The sequence below is a fragment of the Dermacentor silvarum genome, chromosome 6, assembly GCF_013339745.2.
Source record: "Dermacentor silvarum isolate Dsil-2018 chromosome 6, BIME_Dsil_1.4, whole genome shotgun sequence".
In the NCBI taxonomy this organism is placed as follows: domain Eukaryota; kingdom Metazoa; phylum Arthropoda; class Arachnida; order Ixodida; family Ixodidae; genus Dermacentor; species Dermacentor silvarum.
Genome location: NC_051159.1, coordinates 153,193,964 through 153,221,021, shown reverse-complemented (window position 1 = coordinate 153,221,021; position 27,058 = coordinate 153,193,964). Strand labels below are relative to the sequence as shown.

The 27,058-nt window shown below is 42.6% G+C and overlaps 1 protein-coding gene across 9 annotated transcripts in view; it reads left to right on the top strand.

The window, feature by feature from the left end:
* LOC119456263 (CLIP-associating protein 1) overlaps window positions 1-27,058 on the top strand; it is a 215,005-nt gene that overhangs the window by 165,484 nt on the left and 22,463 nt on the right. For 8 of the 9 annotated variants that reach the window (XM_049669643.1, XM_049669641.1, XM_037717924.2 and 5 more), the window contains 16 exons: window positions 414-549; window positions 1,170-1,240; window positions 1,795-1,932; window positions 2,701-2,895; window positions 4,651-4,724; window positions 5,381-5,476; window positions 7,441-7,539; window positions 8,586-8,759; window positions 10,546-10,626; window positions 15,398-15,480; window positions 15,896-16,012; window positions 17,825-18,010; window positions 20,901-21,064; window positions 22,005-22,083; window positions 23,398-23,544; window positions 24,973-25,059. In XM_049669643.1, the coding sequence (XP_049525600.1) occupies window positions 414-549; window positions 1,170-1,240; window positions 1,795-1,932; window positions 2,701-2,895; window positions 4,651-4,724; window positions 5,381-5,476; window positions 7,441-7,539; window positions 8,586-8,759; window positions 10,546-10,626; window positions 15,398-15,480; window positions 15,896-16,012; window positions 17,825-18,010; window positions 20,901-21,064; window positions 22,005-22,083; window positions 23,398-23,544; window positions 24,973-25,059 (1,927 nt within the window). The remainder of the gene's footprint in view (window positions 1-413; window positions 550-1,169; window positions 1,241-1,794; window positions 1,933-2,700; window positions 2,896-4,650; window positions 4,725-5,380; window positions 5,477-7,440; window positions 7,540-8,585; window positions 8,760-10,545; window positions 10,627-15,397; window positions 15,481-15,895; window positions 16,013-17,824; window positions 18,011-20,900; window positions 21,065-22,004; window positions 22,084-23,397; window positions 23,545-24,972; window positions 25,060-27,058) is intronic. The other variant, XM_049669642.1, reaches the window with a different exon arrangement.

Here is a 27,058-nt window from a genome sequence, read left to right as displayed (position 1 = left end):
ATCAAGCGCTGTAAATGTCTCTATAAAAGCATTTTTAAAAGTGTTTCATGTTCACATACAAGCTTCAAGAGTGCATGTGGCTTAGTTACATTTTTGGCAGAATCCTGCTCACTGTAGGTCAACTCATTCGTGAATTTATGCTCCTGAATTGGAAAGACGTATAGTCATGCACTTGCAGTGTGCTGCTAGCAACACTTTCATAAAAGGCACATCAGACTTTACTTTCGAGTGTCTGATTTGTGCCGATGTAACGCAATTGACTGTGTGCATGCCTCAAGATGGCTAGTGCGTTTGCACAGTGCCTTATTTGTCTTGCTGTAAGATCACCCTGTAGCCATGGCCATGAATTTTTAGAAGTGCAAGTTTTATTCCATGCAATAAGTTCTGTCCCTTATTTATTTATTATTTTGCAGTTATTTATCCCAACAGTTGGGCCATAAACTCGACCACTTCTCGGAAGCAGTACTTCCAGCGCTCATCAACTTAATCCCCAATAGTGCCAAGATTATGTCTACGTCCGGCATTGTCACAGTGCGATTCATCATACAGGTGAATTCAACTCCTTGGTTTGCACTTTCACTCTCGCAGTATTACCAAATCTGTTACTCTTGGACTATAGACTTAGTACTGTGCAGTCTTGACACATTTGCCGAAAGTATTGTGACATTAATCAGCTGTCTTTTATTTACCATAAAGGACGAGCTAAGAATGGTTTGTTATTGTGTGCATTTAGTAGCTTATATAATGTTACTGAGCAAGTAGCTTAACACAGTCAACTCCTGTTGATAGCCACAGTGGAGCATGTAAAACTGGCTGCATTACACGAAGTTTGTTATGGTTGTTCACACATGTGCTTGCGATCGTGCACTGGGGTAATTGTCTCTCAAGACTGACCAGTGCAAAGCCAGCAGTCGCAATCATTGTCTTGTGTTCATTAGTTTGAATGCTCACCAGGTCAGTTGACATGTTCATGACGGGAAATTTGGTTGCTCGCCCATAATTGGCCCCCAAATAAAATCCTCCTTTGCTACTATGAAACTTTCCCACTTGCCATAAATCTGTGTAGTGCTATGGTCACTGCAACTACCTTGAACTGTGTTCCAATGTATATGGGGCACACCACTTCCAACAAAAATGACTGTTCTGTATACTTTTGGCATTCCTTTTAGCACACCCATGTTAGTCGGCTGATACCAGTGATCACAATGAACTTAAGTTCAAAGTCCAAGGACATCAGAAGGTGAGTAGATTTATTAACATAATTAGACGTATTAGTAATTTGATGTTGGAGACTTGCACCTTAATAAAACACTTTTTGAGCTTTTTCCTATGTAAGAACGCAAGACTATTTTTAATGAGTTTACTAACATCACATAGAAGACTGCATTTTGTTACTAGAAGGCTGCTGCGAGGAATAATTATACCTGCATGCAAAATGTAATAGGGAGTTCTTAAGGCATGCCATTTTTAGTGCTATATGTCCAGCATGTTCTTCCTGCCAGCTTTATTCTGCCACTTCACACACGTGACAGTACCGGTAAATGTGACATCAATACGAACTGTACTGTTTTTGCCAGTGAAGTAACGAGATGATTCCTGTAAATCTGTATTAGCATCCACGAGTAAATCTTAGAATCTTTTGGGAACTCATCCACTGCAATAAAGTCTTCCAGTATTCAAAGGAGCACTAATAGGTAGCTGGGGCTTCTAGTTGCAAATGCTGTTTCATAGGCCTGGCTCACCGCATGGTCGTTGTGAAATTTCACCATTGTCATGCTGTTGTGTTCTGTGCAGGTCATGCTTTGAGTTCCTTGACCAGCTGTTGCATACGTGGCCAACCCACACCCTCGAAAGGCACATCGCCATCCTGCAAGAGGCCATCAAGAAGGGAATCAGCGATGCTGACCCGGAAGCCCGTGCCTTTTCGCGAAAGTGGGTGTGCTCAGCCTTTGCCTGGATGTTTCTTCTTGACTTTGCTTTGGCAGCTGTGAGGATTTGAAGATAATTGGCTCTCTTGCAAGATTTGCCCCCTACCACGAGATTGCAAATGCACTGTCCTACTGGTTCAGGCCAAGCATGGCAACTTATCCTCATGGAAACGAAGTGCTTGCACCAATATCACGTGTTGTCTATTCTGGAAATTTAAAGCATTTTAAGAGAAATCTGGCAGTCGTTAAAAAATTATTAGTTCTAGTTAATTAGATCAAGAACTGTCATGAAGAGGCAGCAACAAACACACAGAAACCTCGTGTTGATTTAACAAGAAATGCTTTGCACAATTTCAGTGTACAACATCTTGGCTTTTGTGGTAAATAACATTTTGCTCAAATTTGTTCATGCTAGACGTTTTTGACATCCTTGGATTTTGGCTTGAAGTTCAATTTTGTGTGCATGTTCCAGGCTTTAATGTCAATTTTCTTTTTCTAAGTGCCAGGCTGCTGCGCAGATGAATATTTGAATAAATATAACAGCAGTGCTTTAAACTTTCTGGTAATCAGTGTTTGTTCAGAGTCTGCACACGCGCATGCGAGCACACTAAAAGTACAGTTTGGCATCTAAATTCTGGTCTCTCTTCATGACCTGTTACTTTGATTTTCATCCCTGGTCATGAGCTACATTTTTATTATTTTTTGCAGTTGTCTTTTGGGAATTTGTAGCACTTTATGCATGTACCAACTCACTCCTACTTAATCATTGCAGGGCCTTCTGGGGCTTTGCGGACCACTTTAAGGAGCAGGCTGATGTGCTACTGAACTCACTTGACAGTAGCAAGCAGCGCATGTTGCAGGGCGAGCTGTGCATGAGCAACTCCTCAAGCAGCAACTCGCTCAACAGCGCACATGCCCGGCCCCTGAAGCACTCAGTGTCGAGTCACGGATCCATGGAAAACCTAAGGTATGGGACAGCACTAGCGGAGGGATACTTAAGCATTTCTTATATAATTTCCTACTCGCTCCCACTGTGGTAGCTCAGTGGCTATGGCATTATGCTGCTGAGCTCGAGGTCGCGAATTTCATTCTGGTTGCGATGGCTGTATTCCAGTGCAAAAATGCTTGTGTATTGTGCATTGTGTGCATGTTAAAGAACCCCAGGTGGTCAAAAGAATCTGGAATCCCCCCCACTATGGCTTGCCTCATCACCAGATGGTGGTTTTGGCACGTATAAACCCAGAATTAATCATCTCCTCCCTGCTGTCATGTGCTGTGTGAATAATGTATGGAACACCAGAATTGCACCAAACATCTCAGATATAGTCGCAGTCAAGATGTAGTAAAACTCGTGAATGGTCATGGATGAAATAGGACTGACAGACATGACAGAAAGCTAGATGAAACACAAACCTTGACAGACCTTGACAATGCTACACCAGCGAGTTTACACTTCTGGATCATGTCACGATGTACCATAATGCTGAAATGCCTTTTTATTTATTTATTTGTTTTATACAAATTCCTATGGCACATAAATAGGGCATTATTGTAGACCATCTTCCTCTTTCTTTACTGCTGCAAGAACATTTGGTATGAGTTTTTTCTTATTTCTCTTTCGGCGAAATGAGCCAAATCCATCAACTGAAATTCTCTAATAGAGTTGTAAGGACAAGGAAAACTAGGCAACTTTCCTCTATAAAAAGTGGCACTACAAAGTGGGTCAAATAATGCAAACTGTGTGCGCAGATTGTATTTTGAATAAGGAATATGCCAGATCCTGCTGGTGTATGGATAAAAATGCACCAGATCAACCCATTCAATAGGAGAGCATTTTCCAAACAGTGTGACTGAGCCACCATGGAAGTGTCATTGCAAGAGGTGTTTCTTATTTTGTTATTGCCTTCAGTTGTGCTCAAGAAAAATATGTTGTGAGGTAATACAAGGAAGGCTGCTGCTTTCAAGAAGACAAACCTGCTCTCTTTATATAATATTCCCAGTGTCTATGAGCAATGCCCCTATTGCCAGTATTCTAATGGCTTTGAATCACATAGAACCATTCTTGAACAGTTTCAACAGTTTTTGAGGTCAAAACTGCATCAGATCAAGTGTTCCAATTCGAAAAATGCGAAATCACAATTGTACATTCCAATATTGGTCAGATTTTCAACTAATTTCTCATTACTTAATACTGTAAAGTTGCCCTAGCTGACATGTAAAGCATACCATATAATAGGATGGATAGTGTTGCGTTTCGGTTTGATATGAAATTTGCATGTTTTTCTCAAATTCTGTTTAGGTAGATTTGACTCATTTTGAAAGAAAAAAAAAAAGCTGAAAACTGATTGCCTGTGCTATGTCAAACAGTATTGTTTATATGCCCCTCTTGATTCCACTTAGTTTCGTGCCTTATGCATATTGTCCCCCCCCCCCCCCCCCCCACTGCAGCACTAAATAATGCTCACATTTTCATTCTCGTCAGAATGTAAGATATAATTCAGCAATCATTTTTTTTTTTTTTTGCCTTGTGGATCAGGTTCAGCAACATGATAGACTAAGGAAACACCATGAAAAGCTGCTGGTACGAATCTAAAGAAATGAAAGCCTTACAATAGCAACCATACTTTCTTGTTCGTGCAGGCGTTGGTCATTTTTTTTTTTTTTTCCAGGCATATGCATGCTAATACATGTTGCCTATACTTGTCCTTTTGTGGGGGTACAGGCCTGGTAGTGGAAGTTCTACTTTGGGACGGAGGTCTGGTGTGCCAGTCTACAACAACACCAGGAGTGCCTCCGGTGAGTCGGAGTCTGAGATGTCATTTTGCTTCCCCTCTTATTAACATTGGCCCGGTGGCTAATTGTTGTGGCCAGCATTTTGAGCTATGATCAAAATGTAGCTTTTTATCCTCCGTTGCAACGATAATAGCTTGTATGGATTTTAATAGGGGAACTAAAGACAGAGATAAAATCATCCTAGATGGGTACGAAATTCTCGTGATGCTGTTTTTATGCTTTTTCTTTTGCATGGAAAGGTTGTTATACTTAGGCTGTTTTTATGCTGAGATATTTTCTTAAACTTCCCAAGTTTAATCTTTGCTTTCTTTTTGGCACGATACTTTTATCGACAAATGTTTCAGTAGACCCACACAGTTGCTGTCAAAATGCATGACACTGCAGAAGAGCTGATGCAGGGATGACCAAAGTGGTGTTGCCACGCATTCTTAGTTTTGTCATGCACTCCAGTTTATCAGGTCTTCAATCAAGGCGAGACTCATCTATTTGGTATTCTGTGATTATCTACCATCTAGCTTAACTTAGTAGTATTTTTCTTTAGTTTATCTTTTTAGTGTTCCTTCTTTTTTTTTGTTTGTTTTGTTTACATATTTGATTGCCTAATTTTAGTTTTGTTTTGTTTTGTTTTCCTTATTTTTTGTGTGTAATCTTTTTCTTAGTTCGATCCAATAGCGCCATTGACTTGGGGGCAGCGAGAAGGGCACGAGCGCGTGCCTTCACCACAGCACAAAACAGAGGCATAGGAGCGTCGCTGCGTAAGTTTCCTTGTATACTTGCTTCAGTGGGCACCTGAGGAACACTCTCCGCAGGGTGCACCTGCGGTCTACAGGTGTTTTGGTGTATTGCGACAGCATTGATTCGAGCACATGGGGGTATGGACCCTCTTGCACTTAGCTCTGTGTGGTTTAGCTGTGTCTGGGGAAAAGAAAATCATGATAGTTCAGCTAACGCCAAGTGGTGGCACCTTTAGGGCCCCTCGGCAAAGGCAACACACCACTTTGGCCTTGGCTTCACGGAGATGGCACCCGTGGATTTGACCCACCTTGGGGCAGTCGAACAGTCACCTCTTCCTCACATCTTCATCTTTTCTGTCTCCTTTCCTTACACTGTCCTGTCTACATTTAGCTTCCTTTTGCTGCCTAATTTCCTGGTGGCGAGAGTTTACCTTGTGGGACAAGTCTCTCTTGGCTCTGCGCATATGGTCATAGTAGCTGTGCATAGTCATTGTGCAGAAATCCACTTTCCCTTGTTGGGCTCCATGGAGAGCAGCCAGCATCGCTACAGAAAGAAATGCCATTCTCACGAATAAGGACTTGCACTTAAGTGACAGTCTCTGAAAACAGGCTCTGACCAATGCAACTGAAATTTTGCTTCGTGAAACCGGGTGATGTTGCAGCTATGACAAGTGACACACCAATGCAAAAATTGTCTCCATTCCCGATTGTGAAAGCGATTCATGAATCCTTCAAAGAGAACTCCAAAGCAAAGATAAATACTGGTGGCCTCCTTTTAAGATCAGAATAAGGAGTCAGAAAAATGGAAATAAATAAAAAAGCACATTGTTTCTGTTACACTGCACCACTTGCTCAACCACAGCAAAAGTTATGGTTATGCGCATCCAGCATGAAACTTCTGAAAAGCACTAACAAGGAAATTGAGGAATCCTTGAAAGACCAGTGTGCTGTCGGAATTACCCGAAGAGCACTGGGTGTGGGGCACCTCTAGTTGCAGCACCATCGTGCACTGCATTTTGGGGCTCATTTTTTGCTATTTTGTATATTCTGTTTTGTATCCACTGCTGCAAAGGCCAGAGTAGAAGCTGCATTATCTGAAAATAACCTTTGCACAAGTTTGAAGTATATTTTACTGCACTGGCACATTCTTTTGGATTCACTGACTCTCTCATACCCTCGAATCTGAGAGTTGCTCTGGTTCATTGGTATGAGTTTCCTTTCTATATTTTATTGGAGGTGTGTGCAGCAGCATTGAATTATGTGTTTTGTCCAATACTTTCAGTGAGGCACCTCTTGCTGCATCAGCTTCACTTTGTATAGCTGCATCAGCTTCACTTTGTATAGCAAAAATCGACATGGTGTACTGTCATAAATTCAAATGTGCACAAGTAAAGAGCGACTTGAATGCACCTTTGTGTTTCCATTTTCGCGTGCCTTTGTAAGTGACCTAATTCAGGCTTCAAAACGTACTTGGGACTGCACCAAGCTAAATTTTTACGTGTCACAGTTCAATGTAATCATGCAGGGAGCTGTTGTAATCAGATTTTTTTACCCTGTTTATGTTTAAGCTTTTGCTGATTGTGTGCCAGTGTGGAAGGGAACACCAGATTTTTTTTTAAGCTGTATGTTTTCCTTGTTTCTGCCCTGAAATTAAACAAATGTTTTACTGGAAGAAATTTTCAGTGAGAAAACTATATGGCTAGTAGAAGAGAGGCTGGTTTAGACTTGCATGTTTAGAGGAATCACTTTGAACACAAACTAAGTGTTCCCTTTCGTATCGCTGCCAGGCGTGTAGTCTGGGCCACACTTAGAGGCGAACTGCCAACATTGCAAGGTGGCAGGTCACGAACAGAAAGTATATTTTATGATCTTTTCACTTTGTTTTCTTATTCACCCCTTTGTTTTGTGGGTCATAGCTGCGTGTTTCTGTTGCTGTTCTGAAGCTGACATTCTTCCTCACTTTGACTCTCTCCTTGATTTTCCAGCTCGTCCAGGAACAAAACGAGCTGACACCGTGTCAAGCACCATGGCATCGCCTGAGCGAATTAGTCGAAGTCGAACGAAGGGTGTTTCCCAATCACAGCGTAAGGGACATTTGGCCTGTTTATTTGTTTTAAATAAATTGTGTTGTATTATTCAGACAGCTGTGGGAGGTAATTGTTTGCTGTTGTAAATTCCTGCATGCTTGGCCTCAACTTATGCCTGGAAAACAGTATTTACGTTAAGACATTGGAAACATGCAATGGTACCCACTTACATTGAGCAGTAGTTGAAAAGCAAATGATGGCATTAGTTGTATAATCAAAGGGGTGTCATGCAGAGGTAAAAATACCCGCCACGGTAGCCTATGGCGTTGCGCTGCTGAGGTCGAGGTTGCGAGTTCAATTGCGGCCGTGGTGGCTGCATTTTGATGGGGGCAAGATGCAGAACCGCTTGCGTACTTTGATTTATGTGCGCGTTAAAGAACCCCTAGTCATCAAGGTTAACTTGGAGCCCCCCACTACAGCATGTCTCATAATCAGATCATGGTTCTGGCACGTAAACTTCCAGAATTTAATTAAGCAGAAATAAATGGAAAGAAAACTTTTCTCTTGCCCAACGGTGCGAAAGAAGCCAACTCATTTCCTCGGAATCCAGACACCACATCTGAAAGAAGAAAAAAAAGTGGTTCTCTGGGAATAAAATTTATCTACAGCTAAGAGAGGAGGTACTGGTCAGTTGGATTTTGTCAAATGTTGAACTCTATATGGGCTGAACAGTTTAAGGGCCTTTGTTTACTGCACTTTCCTGTGAGCTGAACTTCTGACGTGGTTTAATTAATGTGGTATATGAATGAGTTGGAATCAGCTAGCACACGACAGGGGTAATTGGAAATCACAGGGAGAGGCCTTCGTTCTGCAGTGGACATAAATATAGGCTGCTGATGATGATGATGAATGAGCTCTGTGGAACCTAAGAGGTGTTGCGAGTAAGTGAAAATTTGCCTACTCCCTGCTTAGGTGGAAGGCAAATCTTCCTTCCACGAAGCACCTTCCGTCTTCTGGATTTCCACAGAACTCTTTTTGCGTGTTGAGCGCAAGCAACGTGCATGTGTTTGAAGCTGGTGGTGCACACAATGTGTGCTGTGCAGCAAGCAGCAGGTCAGGCTCACCCACATCTCGGCTGAGCTACGCTACATACTCGGCTACACACACGGACGGCACAGGACGGGTCCGCCGAAAATCTGGCATTCCCACGCCAGTGGGCACGAGCCGCGAGGGAAGCCCCACGCGGCCCACTGGAACAACCCCTGGGATGACAGGAAGTGAGTAGTGGCTTGTTCTCATCTATAGGGAAACTGTACAATGCAGTGAGATGTTTTGCATGCAAGGTCGATATGCAGCCTGACTGTCTGCTCGCCTCCTGTATACACTCGTTCGTGTATAATGAGTTCTTTAGGTGTACTGTCATGAACTGCGACTATTTTTTTTTCTCTCTCTCTCCTGTATATGAAGGATTTAGATCTCTACACCCCCAAAACTTACTGCCAAGCCTCAGAGCATCCTAAATAATTTAATGTAATAGCTTTACTTCAAACAGTTTCGGTTTTGTTTCTACCGTGTCATGATGTCATCACGCAGTCTGATGATGCCATCTCTCATGCGAAAGTATTCGCATGAGAGAAAGACATTGCAACGTTTTGACACTCGCTCTGGCTGGCTCGGTCGTCTGCTATGCTGTTACATTGGCCCTCACTACGAGTAGCTGCAGAGGAGGTGACCATGCAAGTGAGCCACAGTGAGTGTCAAAATGTTGCAAGGTCCTGCTCCCGCATTACCACTTCCTGCATCATGACGTCACAGTGTAGAAAAGCTATTATACATTAAATTGTTTAGCGCACTCGGAGGCTTGCCAGTATTTTTTCTGAGCCTTAAAGGTCTAGTAACTAAAAAAAATTGAGTAAAAATAGTGAATACTATTACTTTAAACATTTTAGCATACAGAACCTGCTGCTTGTATTACGTAAGGATTGAAACAATATCAACCCTAAACTGCTGAACTAAACACGAGTTAGCATACAATACTGCACAAAAAGAAAAAGAAAAAATCTCGGAAGAGTGAACTCATTGAGTAGCAGTGCATTGAAGAGACACGGACAAGACAAAATTGCAAGTGCTTCTTGTCAGTGCCCCTTCATCATGAACAATGAACGTATGTTCCATCTCGCCCTGTTCACTGTTTTTGAAGAATGAACTCTTTTCTTCATTCAGTAAAGACTTTCTTTTTTGACCCTCAGGTTGATTCTGATATTTTGCTAGGGCTTGTACAATATGTTGAGTTTTTGTGGTACGTACGTAGGTCTGAACCATTTACCATGAACATTTATGAACAGCAGTTTTGTTGAATAGCAGCTGTCCGTGCCTGGCTATGTTGAGACGTCTAGCCACAGCAGCAAGCTGCCTGCTGTGGCAGTGCAGCCAAGGTTGCTTTGCTGGTCACACTTTGGCACTTGCAGCAACAGGCCTGCAACATTTGAAATATTTAGGGTTCTTTAATTATGTCAGTATGTCAGTTGCCAGGTCAACATTCCATTCACTAGAACATAAATTCAGGCTAAGTGGTTGTTAGTGAATATTGTGCACCACTTGTCATTACCTTGTGGCAAAGTGTATGTTTGTCGAACCGGGCAATGTTTGAATTCTAGATTATCTGAGCACAAGTATAATGTAGATAAATACAAGTAAGGCAATCTGCCTCACCATTGTGCACGGTGTCGGTGTGTTCCGGTGTTTTGAGAAATGTTGTGTTGTTAATAAGAGCAAAAGAACAGATGAGAAAATTAAATTATCGAAGCAGGTTCGATTGACAGACTTGGCAAGCAATGTGTGTTCACCCCTTCTTTCTTCTTGACAAGAAAAAAGTCGGGGCTGTGTGTGGTTTCTGCAAAGTTTGTCCCTCATTTTATGCACTGTTATTGGATGATTCCATTCACATTCGGACAGCTTCAAATGTTTGACAAAGGTCCAGATATAGGCTGTTACATGTAATATGTGCCTGCAAAATTGGATACTGCACATTCAGCTTCATCGCTATCTTTTGCATGTTTCCAGTGTATGAGCGTCGTCTCAGCGGAGGTACAAGGCGCCCTTTTGTTGGTGCCGGGGAGCGGTATCACCCAACTACCATCACAAGTGAGTTTGCGATAGGCCTTGACTGTTGTGCTAGCACTCTAGTTGCAGAGCACATAGCCTCTCATGCATAGCAGAGGCATTCTGAATGTTTATCTGCAGAAGGCAATAAATTGAATCAATTAGGTGCGCAAAGGGACACTAAAGGCAAATAATAAGTCAAGCTGAAGTGATAGATTAATGGTCGTGAATGTCTAAGGCGTCAGTATTATTGCGAACAGATCTTTAGTAATTGAGGTAAGTGCAGGACTCCTCATTATAATTATGTCACTACTACTCAACCACTCATAATAAAAAGATTGCTGCATTGCATTATAACATGGAAGAAAGTGATACTTGCTTAATTCTATTAGATTCTTAGAAAAAACTCATTGACGTTACCTTTGACGACGCGGCGAGTGGTCAAAAAGTTTTTCTTTTACTAGACATTGCGCTGCTCGGGCTTTCATGTTTTGGTAATTTCTGTATTGTGTAGTGTTGCATTTGCTTTCCCAGCTCGTGAAGCTCATAATACAGAAGTAACCACATGCATGCGAGACTCAAGCGACAAGCGATGCAATAGAGACCCTGTCGTACTCTCGCGTATTGCTATGAAACATCGAGAGAAAAAGCAGCGATTAACTTTCATTGTCTGAATCGATGCAATCGTACACCCATAAAAAAAAATCTCACATGTGCTGCAAGGCCAACGTTTTAACCAGGGGACACTACATCTAGTTTAAATGTTCCGTCATCACTATTAAAAATGCACTCTACACCGCTGGCGGTAAAAGATGTGGCGCCGTCTGACAGCTAGGAATAGAAACACTTCCGTGACTCCATGGCCTCCGAGGCTGTTGCACGCGGTAAAATATGTGGTGTCATCTGACAGCTAGGAATCAAAACACTTTCGTGACTCCATGGCTTCCGAGGCTGTTGCGCGTGAGCAACCTTGGAGACGAAGTGCAAAATGAGACGAAGCGAAAGCTAATGTTACCATTTATTTCTTGCCATCACAAAGGAGAGCAAGTAGCGAGAGTGAATTCGGATCCATGCCGGTGCACTGGTTACTGTCATGTTGTTACACAATCTTGTTTCAAAGGGCAGGTCGCCGCATGAACTTGCCGGCGACAAGCAAAACTTCTGCAAGTACCAGAAAATTTTGCGTCCATGTGATGTCTTGGGATGCTGTCTGCGCTTAATTTAAGGCCGAGCGCTTGTGTTTTACGCAAAAAAAATAATGAAAGAAAAAATAAAAGTGGTACATGCTGTCAGGCGCTCTATTGCTCACCGATGGCAGTTAAGGGCGGTAATGGCGTATGCAACGTCGCAACTCCTTGCTCGTGGGTGGGTGATTTGAATTGTGTAAGAGGAATGGCGGAACCTTCAGGCGCGATTTTCTGCTAAACGAAGTGTTTTCTTGGCATGAAACATGCACTGCATTGTTTCTGTAATGGTATTTTAACAGTCCACGTTGACATATTTGCCTTTAGTGTCTCTTTCAGCAAGCTTTTGCCCTGTTCCCAAGAGGTTTTTACCTAGCTCTACAGCGCTTGGTGCTTGCTAGACAGTCTATCAAGCAATGTAGTCTGAATAAGTGGCGACAGCGATACATTTGTTTGCATCGGGGCAACATTTATTGCAATGTTTCACTTTAGTGACAATCATTCTTTTATCTGTTATTCAGGATGGCTAGAAATTCAGCAAGCACTGGAGGATGGATTGATAGTTGGTCTGCTCCTAGGTTTAAGGATTGGTTAAGGTGGTGCTGTGGCCTTGCTTTGGCTAGAAGCTCCCATGTGAAGCACGCACAAAAGACTCAGTTTCTGTGAAGAATTTTAAGCTAAAAACTGAAAGCTATGCCACCAATTAGCAAAAGCTTAAAGTACTTTCTATCATTCCTTGCTCATAGGTAGTATTTGGAGAAAGTATGCTTCACATTGGTATATGCACATTTGTTGATTTGGATATGCAGCGAAGCACGAGAGTAAATCATTGCTGTAGCAGGACATGTTGCACAGATAAACAGTTGCACTTCAGTAACTAACTTCATTGAAGAGCAATAGCTTTGTGAGAATTTTTTAAAATAAAACTTCACTTAAATTCTTCTTACCACTAGAAATGTTATTTTCTGTGCTTTCTTGCTTTAACATTTTATTTCAAGGCCTAGCAGTCGCAACTTTACCGTGATACAAAAAATTGTAGCCTGATTACTGGGGTTTTGAATGGATGTAAAGCAGTAATAATTGCTCTGATAGTTTCTGAAAGTTCATATGTGAAACTTCAAAGTGTCTGAAGGAACATGCAAGAAAGTAATAATTTGCTATTTTTAGCGCAAGTACAGAGAGTAAAAAAAAATCTGAAATATGCAAAATATGTGCCTGGCTCCTAGTTCCCAACTTTTGTAAGTTAAACTATGCAAAAAAAATTATTACGCAGATTTATTAGCAGCAAATACTAGCCATAGTGATGCCCATGCTATGCGTGAAAGCAGTATATTTTCATATGTGAAATAGGGGTAGGGTTCCATTGTGCAGGGAGCATTTTTTTTTTTTTTACTCATTGCAGCAGACACCTGGTTTGTATAGTGCATTCTTTATGCTTGCGAAGCTATGGTTGCTAGGTTACAGAGCATGCAGAAGCCTCCTCCTACTTGATTATTGAGTTCGATCAGCTTTTCTGTGCAAGCAAGCTGGTCTAGTGCAAGTTCAACTGGCACTGGAGCCTCAACTTGCTTTGTTCTGGTCCTGTATAGCATTGTAGAGTAATGCGGAGTGTTTGCTAATATTGTACAGTTATGAATAAGGCCACTTGCACAGAAAGGATTGAAAATGCTAGGGATTAGACAGCTAGTCAAGCTTCGGTCGAACGTTGGTCCAAAATCGACTGTGTGGTCTTGTGTGGGTGAAAACTCCACAAGATGGGAAGGATTGCTCGTAATAATTTGTATGCGCACTGTCGAAACACTGATTAATAAACGCAACACAGAAAGGAACAATAAATTTGCACTTGATATTAGTCTAACACAATTATCAAAATAGCACGCACTCATGAGCATCTACCCTTGTTTGAGATATCTTTAAAACTGCCTATACGTTGAATTGTAAAACTGGACAGCACGACTTCTGTGTCTTCACTGCTGCCGTCATTTAAAGGTTTGGTTGCTGAGTCGTCCTAATTTTCGTCGTTTTATTCAGGAAGTGCTAGGAGCACTGGAGTCTAGTTCTGTTAATACCTACAGTTAGTTTTATTTTTCCAGACTCCCCTATTTGCTAAATATTGCCAAAGTAATCAATAATTCAGTCGTCAAGTTCAATTGTCATTTCAGGCAGTGCAGTGGCTCTGCTAGTAGAAAAATTCCCATGGAAATGTTTAAGGGGAGAGGCGGGTCAAAAAACGGCGATTTTCATTTAAGAAATAGGTTTTGTGTTTTTAGTTGTTTCAGCTACATTAATCTCTCCTATTTCACATATGAAGAAATCAGAGCCAGAAATGATCGGGAAAAGTATAATAAACTCGGTTAAAGCACTCGAGGTGGCAAGAAAAGGCACAGATATGACACATTTTTAAGCACGCGATGCGTCAAACTGCGGTGTCGCACGCCATTGGGCTCGTGCAAGGTGGTAGGCCTAAGCTTTTTCTCTCCAAGGTTAGCTTTGCCGCATCAAAATCTCCCCGGGAAGTAATAATAATAATTAACAGAAGTAAACAACTTTTATAACTTTCAATCACATTTTTCTCAACTTCATATTTTTAGCAAAACAAGGCGTTTGTGCACAACATCTTATGTACTTATTGTGGTCCAATCGAGACCACATTTGATGGGTGTAATTTTTAGAATATGTAGAATGCACTTATCTAGGATTTAATGCAATCACTTTATTTTTTTAAGGATGAAAATTTTTAATGTACTCGGGCACCAGCCACTGAATATGAAGCACCAGATACGAAATGCTCTTAAAATGTTGCCTGTAAAGGGAATCACATTATCTTGCTTATTAGCACTCAGTGGAGTGTTAGGGATAAGAAAAATAATCTTGCACTGCTCTATCATGCTACCTGCTAAGTCCAGCAGCTGCACAAACATGCACTGCTTCTCACTTATGCATGGCACTTAGGACATGAAAGCATCGAGATAACCTAAAACTAAAAGTAGATTTCGAATGAAGAGATCAAGCTCTATAAGTGGTAGAATTTTCATTCGCCCAGCATTATTATTTAAAAAGAAATGTTTCTGAGGAGCATCTCCCCTTAACGTGTACAAAAACTGTCAAATTGATTGATTTCTATAGGCCCAATAACGAAATAGTTAAGTAGGCAGGGATTATAAGCTTCTATGAATGTACAATGCTCAGCGATTCAAATGTGATATATCAGAGCGCATGGCGGCCGGCATTTTTTGTGCTACCGGTGAGCGCTTGATCACTGGAAAGTCAAATGCACTCACACTGCATCATAACGGCTCTCGCTTTCATCGTGTACCACATGGCACACCATCTGGGTGGCCCCAGTGCCCAGCAGTGGTGCAAAAACCGCCGGCAGCCACGTGCTCGAAGTATCGTGTTTGAATTGCTAAGCACTGTACATAATGTGAATGTACAGAATTGTGAATGTACATGACCAGAGATGGTAACGCACTGTTTCACAAAATGCAGCCTTGGTGTTAATTAAATTTTTTTTCTTGTGAAAACATGTGTCCAGGCCACTAGTGTTGTTTAGGACAATACCAGTACTCCCTGCACTTCTGAGCCTTCAGTGCATTCTCATGTCCTGTACCATCTTCTCTGAACAACAGCTGGTGCTCCATTAATGGCACAGCAGATACTGCAACAGAGCAAAGAGGCAGAGGCTGCTGTGGCGGATGCTTTGGAATGTTGGGTAAGCAAACCTGGTCGCTCCTCACTCTTTCCCTTTACATAGCATGTGAAGATACCGGTATTACTAAAAATGTATTATTGCTTTCTTGTGATGCAACAATGTGTTGAGAGATAGATGATGCACTCCCCTTTTCATTATGTGCTTGCTTTCCTAGCATAACATTAATTAGAACAGCATATCGCTGCCATGCCATTATAAAACTAGCTTTCTCTTTAGCAAGAGCTACTAAAATTTCTAAATTGGGACCATGTCCCTATGTGCTGTAGATATTTGTTAAGGCACAGGAGCCTCAACAGGTCCTGTGCACCCATAAAGTTTTGTACTTTTCTTCAGATACATATACTTTCAAGAGAAAAGAAGTTTAAACTGAACTCGCCTGAGTGTTCTAAGCTGTGCTCACAATTCTCCTCCACAGAACACGCCTCCAAGAAAGAACCGGTACAATGCCTTCGACGATCAGTCGGATGAGAGCGAAACGTCCAGTGTCTGCTCGGACCGCTCGTTCAGTTCCTACAACAGAGGTGGTTATGAGGTGCGCACTTCTGTGGTTGCTCAGTAATGCATGCTCTGTGCTGCTTGTGGGTATATCTACATGATCCTTCACATTTGCGCTACGTGTTCTAGACCACACTAAGGTACCACTTAAAATGATTGGTATGTTAATTTAATAACACATAGAGAAAATTCTCAAAGTGCACTGTAGGTTTCTTAGTCCTATTATGTTCAGAGCATGCTTCTGAATATAATTTGAGGTCCTCTTTCTTCAACTAGTAATTCTGGAAAAACTGCTTATATTCATGCAAATGCAGTGCATAATATGGGAATAAGACTGACTTGAAGTGTGCCTGTCCACGAATCCTTTGTCACATTCTCTTCTGCAGGTTAACCAGTTCATGCACACTGAATTTGATGTCCCTAAAACTGATTGCTCCAGAATGTAGCTCTTGTTGGCACACCGACCTCCTTTCTCAATGATACTATGCAAGATGGCACTTCATTTCCTGTGATGTCCCTTCCAGGCGACGCAGCAACTAAAGCATTTGTTTATTGATATTCATTTTTAGTTTTTCCTCAGGACTATAACTAGTGTAGAGGAAATTTAGCCTGCATGGCTAAATCTGAAATCAATCACCTGTCAATTTTTCCACACCATAAAGGCCCAAGGGCAGGCTAACACCACGTGTATGATTGATACCCAGCCATGCCAAGAGGTGGGGACGATACTATGTTGTTGTGATCATGTTTCTGCCAAAGGATTTTCTGTGTGTTGTGGGGTTTTAGGGTCTCACAGGAGTACCGACCACCGCGGGTTCGAGCTTAGCGAGCCACAGGGTCGCTTCAGCCGTCGCCTCCAGCACCGCTGCGCACGTGCTCAGGCCGCAAAGGGCTACCGAGCGACGCACGCAAGAACACAGTATTACCCTGAGTAACGGAAACCGTTTATTGACTCTAGTGGCACCAGCACTGCACAAACGTCTGGGCGGCGTGGAGCCAAAGGGGTCCCGCACCAAGGGCGAAAATACAGACACAGGTGCCTATATAGCATGTTGCTGCGAGAGCACAGGCTCAAGCTGAGACACGCCACTAGGAAAAGTCCCAGCAGCTATGCTACTTGCCCTCGCAATAACCAATGATCCAACTCGCGAGAGCTCGGGCCATCTCGTTGGTCAAGTGCGGCTCGGCGTGGTACGACCTCGCGTGAGCACTAGGCACTACTCTTCGGCTTATCGTCGGGAAAGGATCAGCACAAAGTACGTGCTCCCCGCACGGGCAAAGGCACTGTGTGCGAGCTCAAGTCCTAGTCACAAAGGTGTCAGCGGACGAGAGGAAAGCATGTACGTACCCTGCGCTGGTCCCGTAGATAAGAGAGCCACGCTCAGCAGTCGGCAGCCAAACGCAACCGTGTCGCGACGTCAGCGCCCCGCCCCAACCGCAAACCGTCCCGAGTGGAGCGCCACCACTGAAACCGGTTGTGAGCGAATGGGGTGAGGCTTGGAGGCTTAGGAACGGCAGAGCAGGTGAAGCCGGCGCATCCCTCAATCCCCACAGTGTCTCTGCATCGTGCCCCTTACGCAGTACACCAAACACACTTTCCAATGCACTGGGGTGCCATCCACAAGTTTTATGCCCACGTTCCCCCATTACTTCGTTTTCCTTCTGGGCAGCATCACGCTGGAATGGCCTTCCCCACAAGTTTAATCTGTCGGTTGTCTCTCGATGAATCTGCAAAGGCTAAAGGAACTAGCATTACAATAAACAGCGACTTGTAAACTCATCCCTCACATGAGGCACATTACGGAAGGAGTTTTACATGTTGCTGTTTGAATTTGACATGTGGTTGCAGGGCCACATCCCACTTCAAGATGTGCCGAGCATCTTGAAGCATCTTTCCAGCATCCACTGGTCAGACCGGAAAGAGGGCTTGCTGGGCCTGCTGTCAGTGCTGCGGTCGGGGCGCACCCTCTCTCTGCCTGACCTCAAGAAAGTCACCGACATGTTCACCAAGATGTTCATGGACCCACACACCAAGGTGCGCATAGTGACTTTCTTCTCTGCTAGCTTTTCCGAGCAGTTGCTTCATCCCTTACTTAACAGTGTTCTAGCAGCTATGACATGCTGACATGCTTTTGAACGTGACGTTTTGAGTTCAATTCCAGCAGCATTCCAGTGAAGACTGAATCTAGATACCAAGCGAAATTGACACACCATTAATGTAAATAATCCAGAACCATTCAGTACAGCATTCGTAATAGCCCGACTGTTGGAATCTCAAAAATAAGTTACTCAATCTTTCTTCAGTGGTTCGTGACGTTTGTGACATTTGACCTTTTGCATAAGGGACACCAACAGCTAGTATGAATTTAGAGAAAGGCAAAACAACCTTGCCACATTCTAATGTCCTTTTAGTGGGTTATTTTTTATTTTTTGCTTTTTTATCTGGAGCTCTGCTTTATTCATATTCTGCTTAATTCAAATACTACATGCAGTTGCTGTTGTAACTGTTGCAACTGAAGCATCTAGTCATTAGAAGTGTGTCAAGATAACCAGCCATTGTGTTCCAAATGAAAAAAATAATTGCGCCTTTCAGTTATGTGCACTAGTTGTGCTTCGTCACCCTGCGTTTTACATTGCTGTCCACTGTTAAATGGAACACATAAGCATGCAATTCACACAGCAGTATCTCCAATGCACTGCGTAAATATGCCGAGAAGAGTCAGCCCTATGTACTGCAAGTCGTTCGCTGCATATTGTGATTCGCTCAGGCCTTGTGTTTGCATGTTCTCTCCAACTGAGGATTCCACTGTGCAGTCTAGACCAATATGAAAGGGAGCAGCTGACTTGTGTTAGACCACAAAAATGTCCTTGCTTCTTTGCATTGAAATTAGGAAAGCGTCATGTTTGGTCATCAAGAACCTGTGGACGTTGGGACGGTTGAACTGCTGGCTGTCCGTGATTTGCTGCACTAAGCCCTCGAAGAACCTCCAGATACAACACAAATGAGGATACCATATTTACTTGATTGTAACGCGAGTTCGTGATCTTCATTGCTTGAACTCGATTCTTGCGTTACATTTGAATAACGGTAAAATTCACCATTTTAAAACAAATAATCTAAATCCCACCGTTTATAGCATTACACTGCCAACCTGTACTTTTATGTCTCGATATAATCCACAGACAAGTTGACCGAAGTCGAAACATTTTTCTTCGAATCGATGCCATTTTCGACTGGGGTTACAGTTATGGGGCTGCAGTACCCTGCAGCCTTTCACACTTAGACTCCGTTCATTTGTGACGTTATTGCTACACAGTGTGTTAGGTATAACACCCGCTTTGAGAGACAAGCAGTTTAATAGGCTGAGGAGCTGGGAAACTCCGCTGCGGCTTGGCAGCCCAATGTCAATGAGTCGACAATACGCAGATTGTGAAACTAGCAGGAAGCGCTCTATAAATGCGAAGCCGGTAGGTAGGCCTCTGCGGACCTCGTAGTGGCCTGGTACTGCCCTGAATTAAACGGTTGTGCGGTCTTTTAAAAAATCCTTACTTTCCAACGAGCTCGACGGCACAGATGATGACTCGATTCTCGGGTGATAATTTTCGTAGATAATTTCACTCTCATGACACTCGGCTTGACCAGGCACTGAACTCCTCAAAGTATACGGCCGACAATGCTCTTGGTAGTGTGTGAAGATAGCGAGCTCGGCACTGCACTGAAGACACTTCTAGCGCCCACCGACGCTGCTAAACGCTAAAGTCTTTCATATTGGTGCAGTCTTGTACAGAGTTATACCATACCTATAAAAAATAAATCTTGGCTCGTATCCCAGCCCGGCTTTATTACACAAGCTTTATCCCGACACTTATGCCAGTAGTTCTTGCAGGCACTGCAATGACTTCGCTTGCCTAGACCACATGCTCTGGCGTTGCCCCTCGTTGCGAGGCACGGAACAAATCAATGAGGACAAGTGGTTCTCCGCTATCAGGAGCCCCGATGCCGGGGCGCAACTATGGGCTGTCCAGAGGGCCCACGATGCGGCGGTCGGGCATGGCCTGACTGTCCCAACGTGGGAGCGGCCCGTTGCGCGCTGAGTCGCGTACCTCAGGACTTTTATTAAAGTTTTACATCCATCCATCCATCCATCCATCCATCCATTTGTCCTCTTGTTGTTTTGTTATTTTAATCAGGGGTGTGCAAATGTTCAAACCTTCCGAATAACGAATCTAATGCTAATAGTAAGTATTCAGTTTGGTCTCCGAATCGAGTAGTCACTATTTGTAAATGCAAATATTTTTCTAAACTTTTTAATACTTCAAAACGTCAACTGCGCCTAAATAAGCATAAAATCGAAGGAAACGTATAGTAAGTTTTAACCCCCCCCTTGTAGTATTGACATAAAACATGAGAACTTGCGTAGCAGAGCAGGCTACGTCACTTATGTAGCCGTACTTTACAGGCTGTACAGCGATAATTCACACTTTCTGAAGAGCCCTGTGCATGTGAAGAAATGTTTGCTTCTAATGCTCCATTTGACAGGAACTTGCTAATTTTAGGAATACTGGGATGTGAGCATCGTTTTATATTGTGATAACGGCTGTTCATTATTCGAAAGCTATTCGAAAAGTATTTCATATTCGATTCACTTCTGGCACTATTTGATTCGTAATCAATTCGGTCTCAAAAATCACTATTTGCACACCCCTAATTTTAAGTTCACTATGGACTGAGGGTGTGTGGCACTAGCTAGCAATGATTTATGCGAGTTATTTCATTAAGTGCGCAGCTTTTAAACATTCCATGGTAGATGCAACATTTTTGTGCTTGTGTTAGTAGCTGTTGCTTTGCGGATAATTCAACCTACAGCAGGTTGTGTTCACTAGTGCGTGGCAATGATACCAGGCGTTCTTTACTCTTCTACCAGGTGTTCACGCTCTTCTTGGAAGCCTTGGGGGAGCTGATCCATGTCCATAGTGCGGATTTGCATAGCTGGCTGTATGTTCTTCTGACCCGGCTCTTCATCAAGACTGGAACCGACCTTTTAAGTTCGCTGCAAACAAAGATACAGAAGATCCTCTCTATAATTAGGTAATAATGCAGTTAACGGCCCTTGTTTATCCGTCTGTTGTCTTATTTGCATTTCAGTTTTGCTTTGGCACTTGCAGTATTTTGACTCGGGTTATACAAGAACCTTTTCCTTGAAGCGGCTCCTCAAGGAAGAGAGTTATTGTCGTGACATTATGCATGATGTTGGTGGGCCATGATAATTTTTGCGTTCAGGTTTCCAGTTACATTTTTTTTTTCTTGAAAAAGTACCAGATTGCTGTATTAGCCAGAAGCTTGGCAAGGTTTTATTAAATATATAACTTCTATACTGTTAGTTATTCCATAATGTAGGTATATTTGTCAGCACTTCAATTAATATTGCAAGGCTTTCATAAACTGATGAGTCAGAAAAAATTACATGGCTTGAAGGAAGTGCTTGTCTGGGTGCCAAGCATGGCTGCATTTTCACACATGCGTATCAGACTAAAATCCAGTTAGGTAGGTGTTTTCAACAGTAGACAACCCTGTACATTAGACGAATGTGCCAAGTATAATTTACCACACAAGGAATGGTGCTCTTGTGCAAGTAGTTTTCTGGGGCATTTCGAGTTGTGCTCATTCCAAGACGTTCAAGCTATTGGCATTGCAAATGTTGGCCATGCTTTCTGTTATGTGCAACTTCATTCAAATGCTAAACGGGACTTGAAACACTTCCTTCATTCTGATGCAGTGCAGCGTTTGTACCTTAGGGCAGGGCTTCGCGTCATGCAGCTTACAGCTGCAGCCTTAGGCCATGAAAAATTGTATAAATAGAAGTAGCAGTAAAAAACCAGTCGCAAAGTAACTCGGATGAGGTAAATGTACTACAGGTTTACCTTTGCTGTAAAACATATTGCATTGCTCGGAGGTATGCTTGTCAGACACCGAGATTTCCTGCCAACTTTGAATTGCTCATTTGTTTCTTTTCATCCTCCATGCGCAGAGACTGCTTTCCTCATGGTGAGCAATTTCAGGCAGTAGTGAGGTACATCACTGATCCAACACAGACTCCGAACATCAAGGTTGGTTCCACTTATATTACTTTGCCTTTAGTTAACTTATACGAAGGTTCAATTCTAACGGTTTGTCACAGTACACTTTTCACCATCTGCATAAGTGGATTGAACTTTAAATTTGTATTTAGTCTTGGATGCATGGATGAGTGCTTTACCATGAAATGCGTTAACAAGAATGTGACAAAAGAAATGAATCTTTTGAAATATTACCACACTTTACCAGAAACAAAGTAGGCAGTTAAAACACTCTTTGAAGTTGTTAGGAAAAGAAAGCTTTTACATATGTATTCCAGCAACTCGTACATCCAAGACGGCGAAGCTGTGTAAGGAAGTTCTCGCACCCTTTAGAAATTCTGGTAGTCTGTTTTGCCATGGCCCCAATTCTAGCCAAGAATTTGCAAACACATCACTATATCCAGTTCAGTTCCCTTGCTATACCAAGCCTTTTCATATGCTTCACTGTATCCAAGCATTGTATAGAGACTTGGGTTTTTCCTCTCAAATAATTTTTTTTTTTTAAGTAGTACATGAGCATACTTGTAAGAGCAGATACTAAAATTACCCTTAGCCAAAAAGGCCCACATGCAATGCCCACAAAATATTTGTCGATTTGGGCCCTCGATCTCCAACGTGGAGCAGGTGAAACACGGTGTGAAAAATAAGTTATGCATTATTGGGGGGCTAAAATAAAAAACGCAAAGAAATTGCCTATTTGAGTGACATATATGCAAAGTAACTGTGATTTTATAATAATCGATAATTACGTTTTCAAAGCAAATTAAGGCTGTGACGGCTGTATTGATCGCTGTTCTGTGATTGACATTGGATGCCAACCACACCACCACACACCAGTGTTCGACAGCTTTCACCGTCACTGCATGAAAATCATTGCAGAACTTCCACCCTTAACAGATTCGCTATAAAAGCACTGGTCAGTGTACCCACACGTGCAAAAGTAACAGCGCCCCCCCCCCCCTCTTGGTTCTGACCTTTGGTTTTTCATCAGCGAAGATGTTGTCATTGCTTCTACTTCAGTATGTTGTTCAGGCATATGAGTACACCATTAAACAAAAATCAATGCTGGTTGTTTCATCAAGGGATGGTCAATTACAGTTTAAAAAATGCTGGGTGTCTGTTGTTTTCACACGTGCATGTTCATCCCAGTTTGCCACTTTCTATATGTACTACTCTAGTGCAGTATTCTAATTTGCACTAGTTGGGGTATAAAACTTCTCTTATATTTGTTTATACTGATAGTGTAAGTTGTACATGACATTTTAGTTCGTTGCTATGCCCTTACTTTGTCGCCTCTCCTCTCAGGTGAAGATCACGATTCTGCGGTATTTGATGTCTCTGCTCCAAGCGATGGACTCTGGGGACTTGCTGGTCAACACTCCCGAGACACACTCCATGGTTGCCAAGATCTTCTCCTGGATACGTGATCAGAAGAGTCCTGAACTTAAGAGGGTCAGTGTGCCCTGCCTGTGGATTTTCCTCTTCTGTGCATTCTAAGGCACACTTGCACGAAAAAGACTTTATTGCAAAAGTACTTGGAACACCAGTGCAGTTCTCAGGAGTTTCAGAGAGAGGTGTTATGCAACTTGAAAGAAATGGTGTACCCAGACTTGTTTACTTTGGGAGTTAGCACTCATTAAATTGGTGGAACGATCTTTCACCACTACGGTGAAAGGCACGTTTCGCAGAAAGAACTGTTGGCACCACCGTTTTGTTGCAGTGTAATAATTGTTAATGGTGTCGCCATATACAATGGGCTTGGCAATTGTGAACAGAACACTCAAGTAATGTTTCAAACATGGTATTAAACTGAATACATTGCAAAATGCCTCCTTTGTGCAAGATTTGAGCACGGAAATCAGTCAACACTTTAGCTGGAAAAGCTAATCTTATACTCCTACTTATGCAACACTCGGTATATATGATTCCTGCTCGTACACTACTTACGATGTGGTCTACTGCATTCAATCTGCCTGCCCACCCATAAGCACTCTATGCTTAGTTGTGGTAATGGTGTATGTGGATCTTTTCTGCTCAATGCAGTTATTCTCTCATGATTCCCATTAAGGCAGACGTACTGAGCACAGATGGACATCAGTACTGCAGTTGCAACATGTTCAATAAAGTAACAAAGAAGTTAGCTTCAGTACATATTAGATAATAACTAGTACCAGCAACTATTACACATTTACTGATCTGTTCCTGCTCATTAAACATTACTATTAAAGACATTTACACTGCATTACCTTAAAATTTTCACACTCTTACCAGTTCAAGCAAGTGGTATAGCAGAGTAAATGTAATTTCCTTGTAAAATCATAAGTTGACATTTTTACAAAGAAAAATTGTAGGAAATGCTTGCAAGTATCAACAACTAGAAAGAAAACCACAGCAAAAAAAAAAAAATTGCAGTGCCTGTGTTGCACATTAGTTTCGAGCTTACACTTGCTATGGTGTTCCTCTGTTGAGTTCGAAGTTGCAGGCTCTATTCTTAGCCACAGCCGCCACATATTAATGGGGGTGGAAAGCAAAAAAAGCTTGTGTGGTTAGATTTAGGTGCATGTTAGGGAACCTAAGCTCCATCTGGAGCCACCCCACTATGCTGTCCTTTGTAGCACCAGTGTTGTTTTGGAACATTAAACCCGATCACTCAGTCAGTAGTAATCTGAGTCAGCTGTCCCTTAATTTTTCACAACAATATCTACAACAGAGAAGACACTCCTATTTTTGTTTCAGAACGACTTTCGTAGCGATTTCTGAAGCAAGCTTTCGTTAGCTTCGGTTTGGCTATGTCTTTATGCTGTAGAATGCAGTCATGATAGGCATTGCAGTGCAAGAAATGCAGGCAGTTGCATTTTTACTTTTTGTCTCTCCTCACAGCATGCCCAGGAAGTAATTGTGTCCATATTCAAGCTGAGACCAGCAGAAATCAATGGGTTACTCAGCAGACTTGACCCTGATAACCAGGTAAACATTTTTGAATGCCACTCTATATGCTGTCTTACAGTCGAATCCCCCTACAATGAACACCACTACACTGAAATTTCCGCCACAACAAAGATTTTCCGATTCCCCGTCAGCTGCCCATAGAAAGTAATACAAAAAAAGTATCTTCATAATGAAGGCATTTTTATTCAGTATTTCCGCTTCAACGAACTTTTCGAGAACGAAATTGGGACTGAATTGAAATTATCCACAGCCACGCGTGGTCATCACGTGCCTGCGCGAGACTGCAGGGGATCACCACAATCGCTACCATTTTCTGTGGTGTATGTCCGGTCGAAATGGCTACGTCAGCAAAGTGTAAATTTCTCGAGGAGAAAGCACATACAATCGCCGAGGCAGGAAGCAGGAGCAAAACGTTTTGCAATTTCGCCCGAAAGGCGAAGCATCGATTGCGATAGCAGATTAGTAGACAGCTTTTCAAACTAAGGATAGTAGTTTTATCGGCCGTATATACTTGTAAACATTCGCTTACTAACTAAATTACCAAGCACTGTGTCACACGTGCACAGGTAAACATAAACACATCTCGCTCGATGACCGCAGAAACTTGTGTCAACACGCTTGAGTGAGAAGGCGTGGCAATAGCAGCGAGCAAATTGACCTCCGTGCCGTCTCTCGCTTATTCAATGCGAACTAAACTCTACCGGCACTAGTTGCACTTTGCCCACATGGCAGATCGCTTTGAAGATGAGGGCCGCGCGGGCGCGTGCTTTGTGCACGTCGCAGATCGCTTTCAAGATACAGCGGCCATGCCACAGCCGCTGTTGTCAACATGATAGCAGCCTCTCGTCGTCTGGGGAGAATGACAACCCGTTAGACACACCGACTCCGGCGACTGCTTTGAAAGTAATTGATCTTTTTGACCTCATCTTAAATGTTATTAGAGCCCACGACAATGACATTGCGATGGCTCTTTTAACGGACTGTGGGACTCGCGTAACACCTTTTTTGCTTGCCGTGAAGCGTAAGAAAACCAGGCTGACCGACTTCTGGAAATCTTTAACACTTCCGGTAAGCGCAAGTTTGCCGACTTTGTGACAGATATGCAATCAAATTGAGATAATTGAAACTGCTTCATTGCAACAATGCATGTGCTGCAAAATGAGTGTTTCGCGATCGGCCGGGCACGCGCGTTGAGTTAGGCATCGGCCGCAATGTACGAAAAATGCTGTAGCAGCGGCGCGAAATGCATTCTCTTTAAGTTGACAATTTATTGACCGCCTTCGGTACGTCTCAACCTTTTCCCCCACGCCATCGCGAAGATTTCCTGGATGATGGTTTCGGTTTCATTCGCGGCTTTGCTGTTTGGCTAATTTTGCGTCAGCAAAGTTCCACCACCACGAAATTTTTCACGTGCCCCATGAATTTCGTTGTAGCGGGACTCGACTGTATTACCTTATCCTTTCTCCCTTTTTTTTTAAGTCGGCAACAGCTCATTTATTCACACACATAGGCCCAACCCTGCATTTTTGGAAAGGGGAAATATGTCTGCCAATATAATCGGTGCAGGTAACTGCATACACCTGTAAAATCTTTACATAGACATCCCACAAAATGTTTATCAAAGAGCAGTTTGTATCTTCAGTCGCCATTAAGCTCTTGCTGCTGCAAGCTGTTGCAGCATAGTGCAGTGCATTGTAGTGAAGCGTTCCTACACTTCAGCAGTTTCATAGTGGTGCCATGCATATGTTTGTGGAGCTTTGCCAAAGGCAGAATTTGCATGTAACCTGCACACTGTACTAAGCTTTACAATTTTCTGGTGCTGACAGTGGTGGAGTAAATGTGGTAACAATTTTTAGTCTTCTGTGACATTATATGTGATGTATAGCCAAGTTTCTAAACATTCGTATTTTTTCTCACTTTTCTCATGTTGTGCTAAGCTTGAGGTGCTTGTTACCTTATACATAGAATAGGTGACTATTGGGGGTGAGCTCCACCACTGCAAAAGCTGGTGCCACCG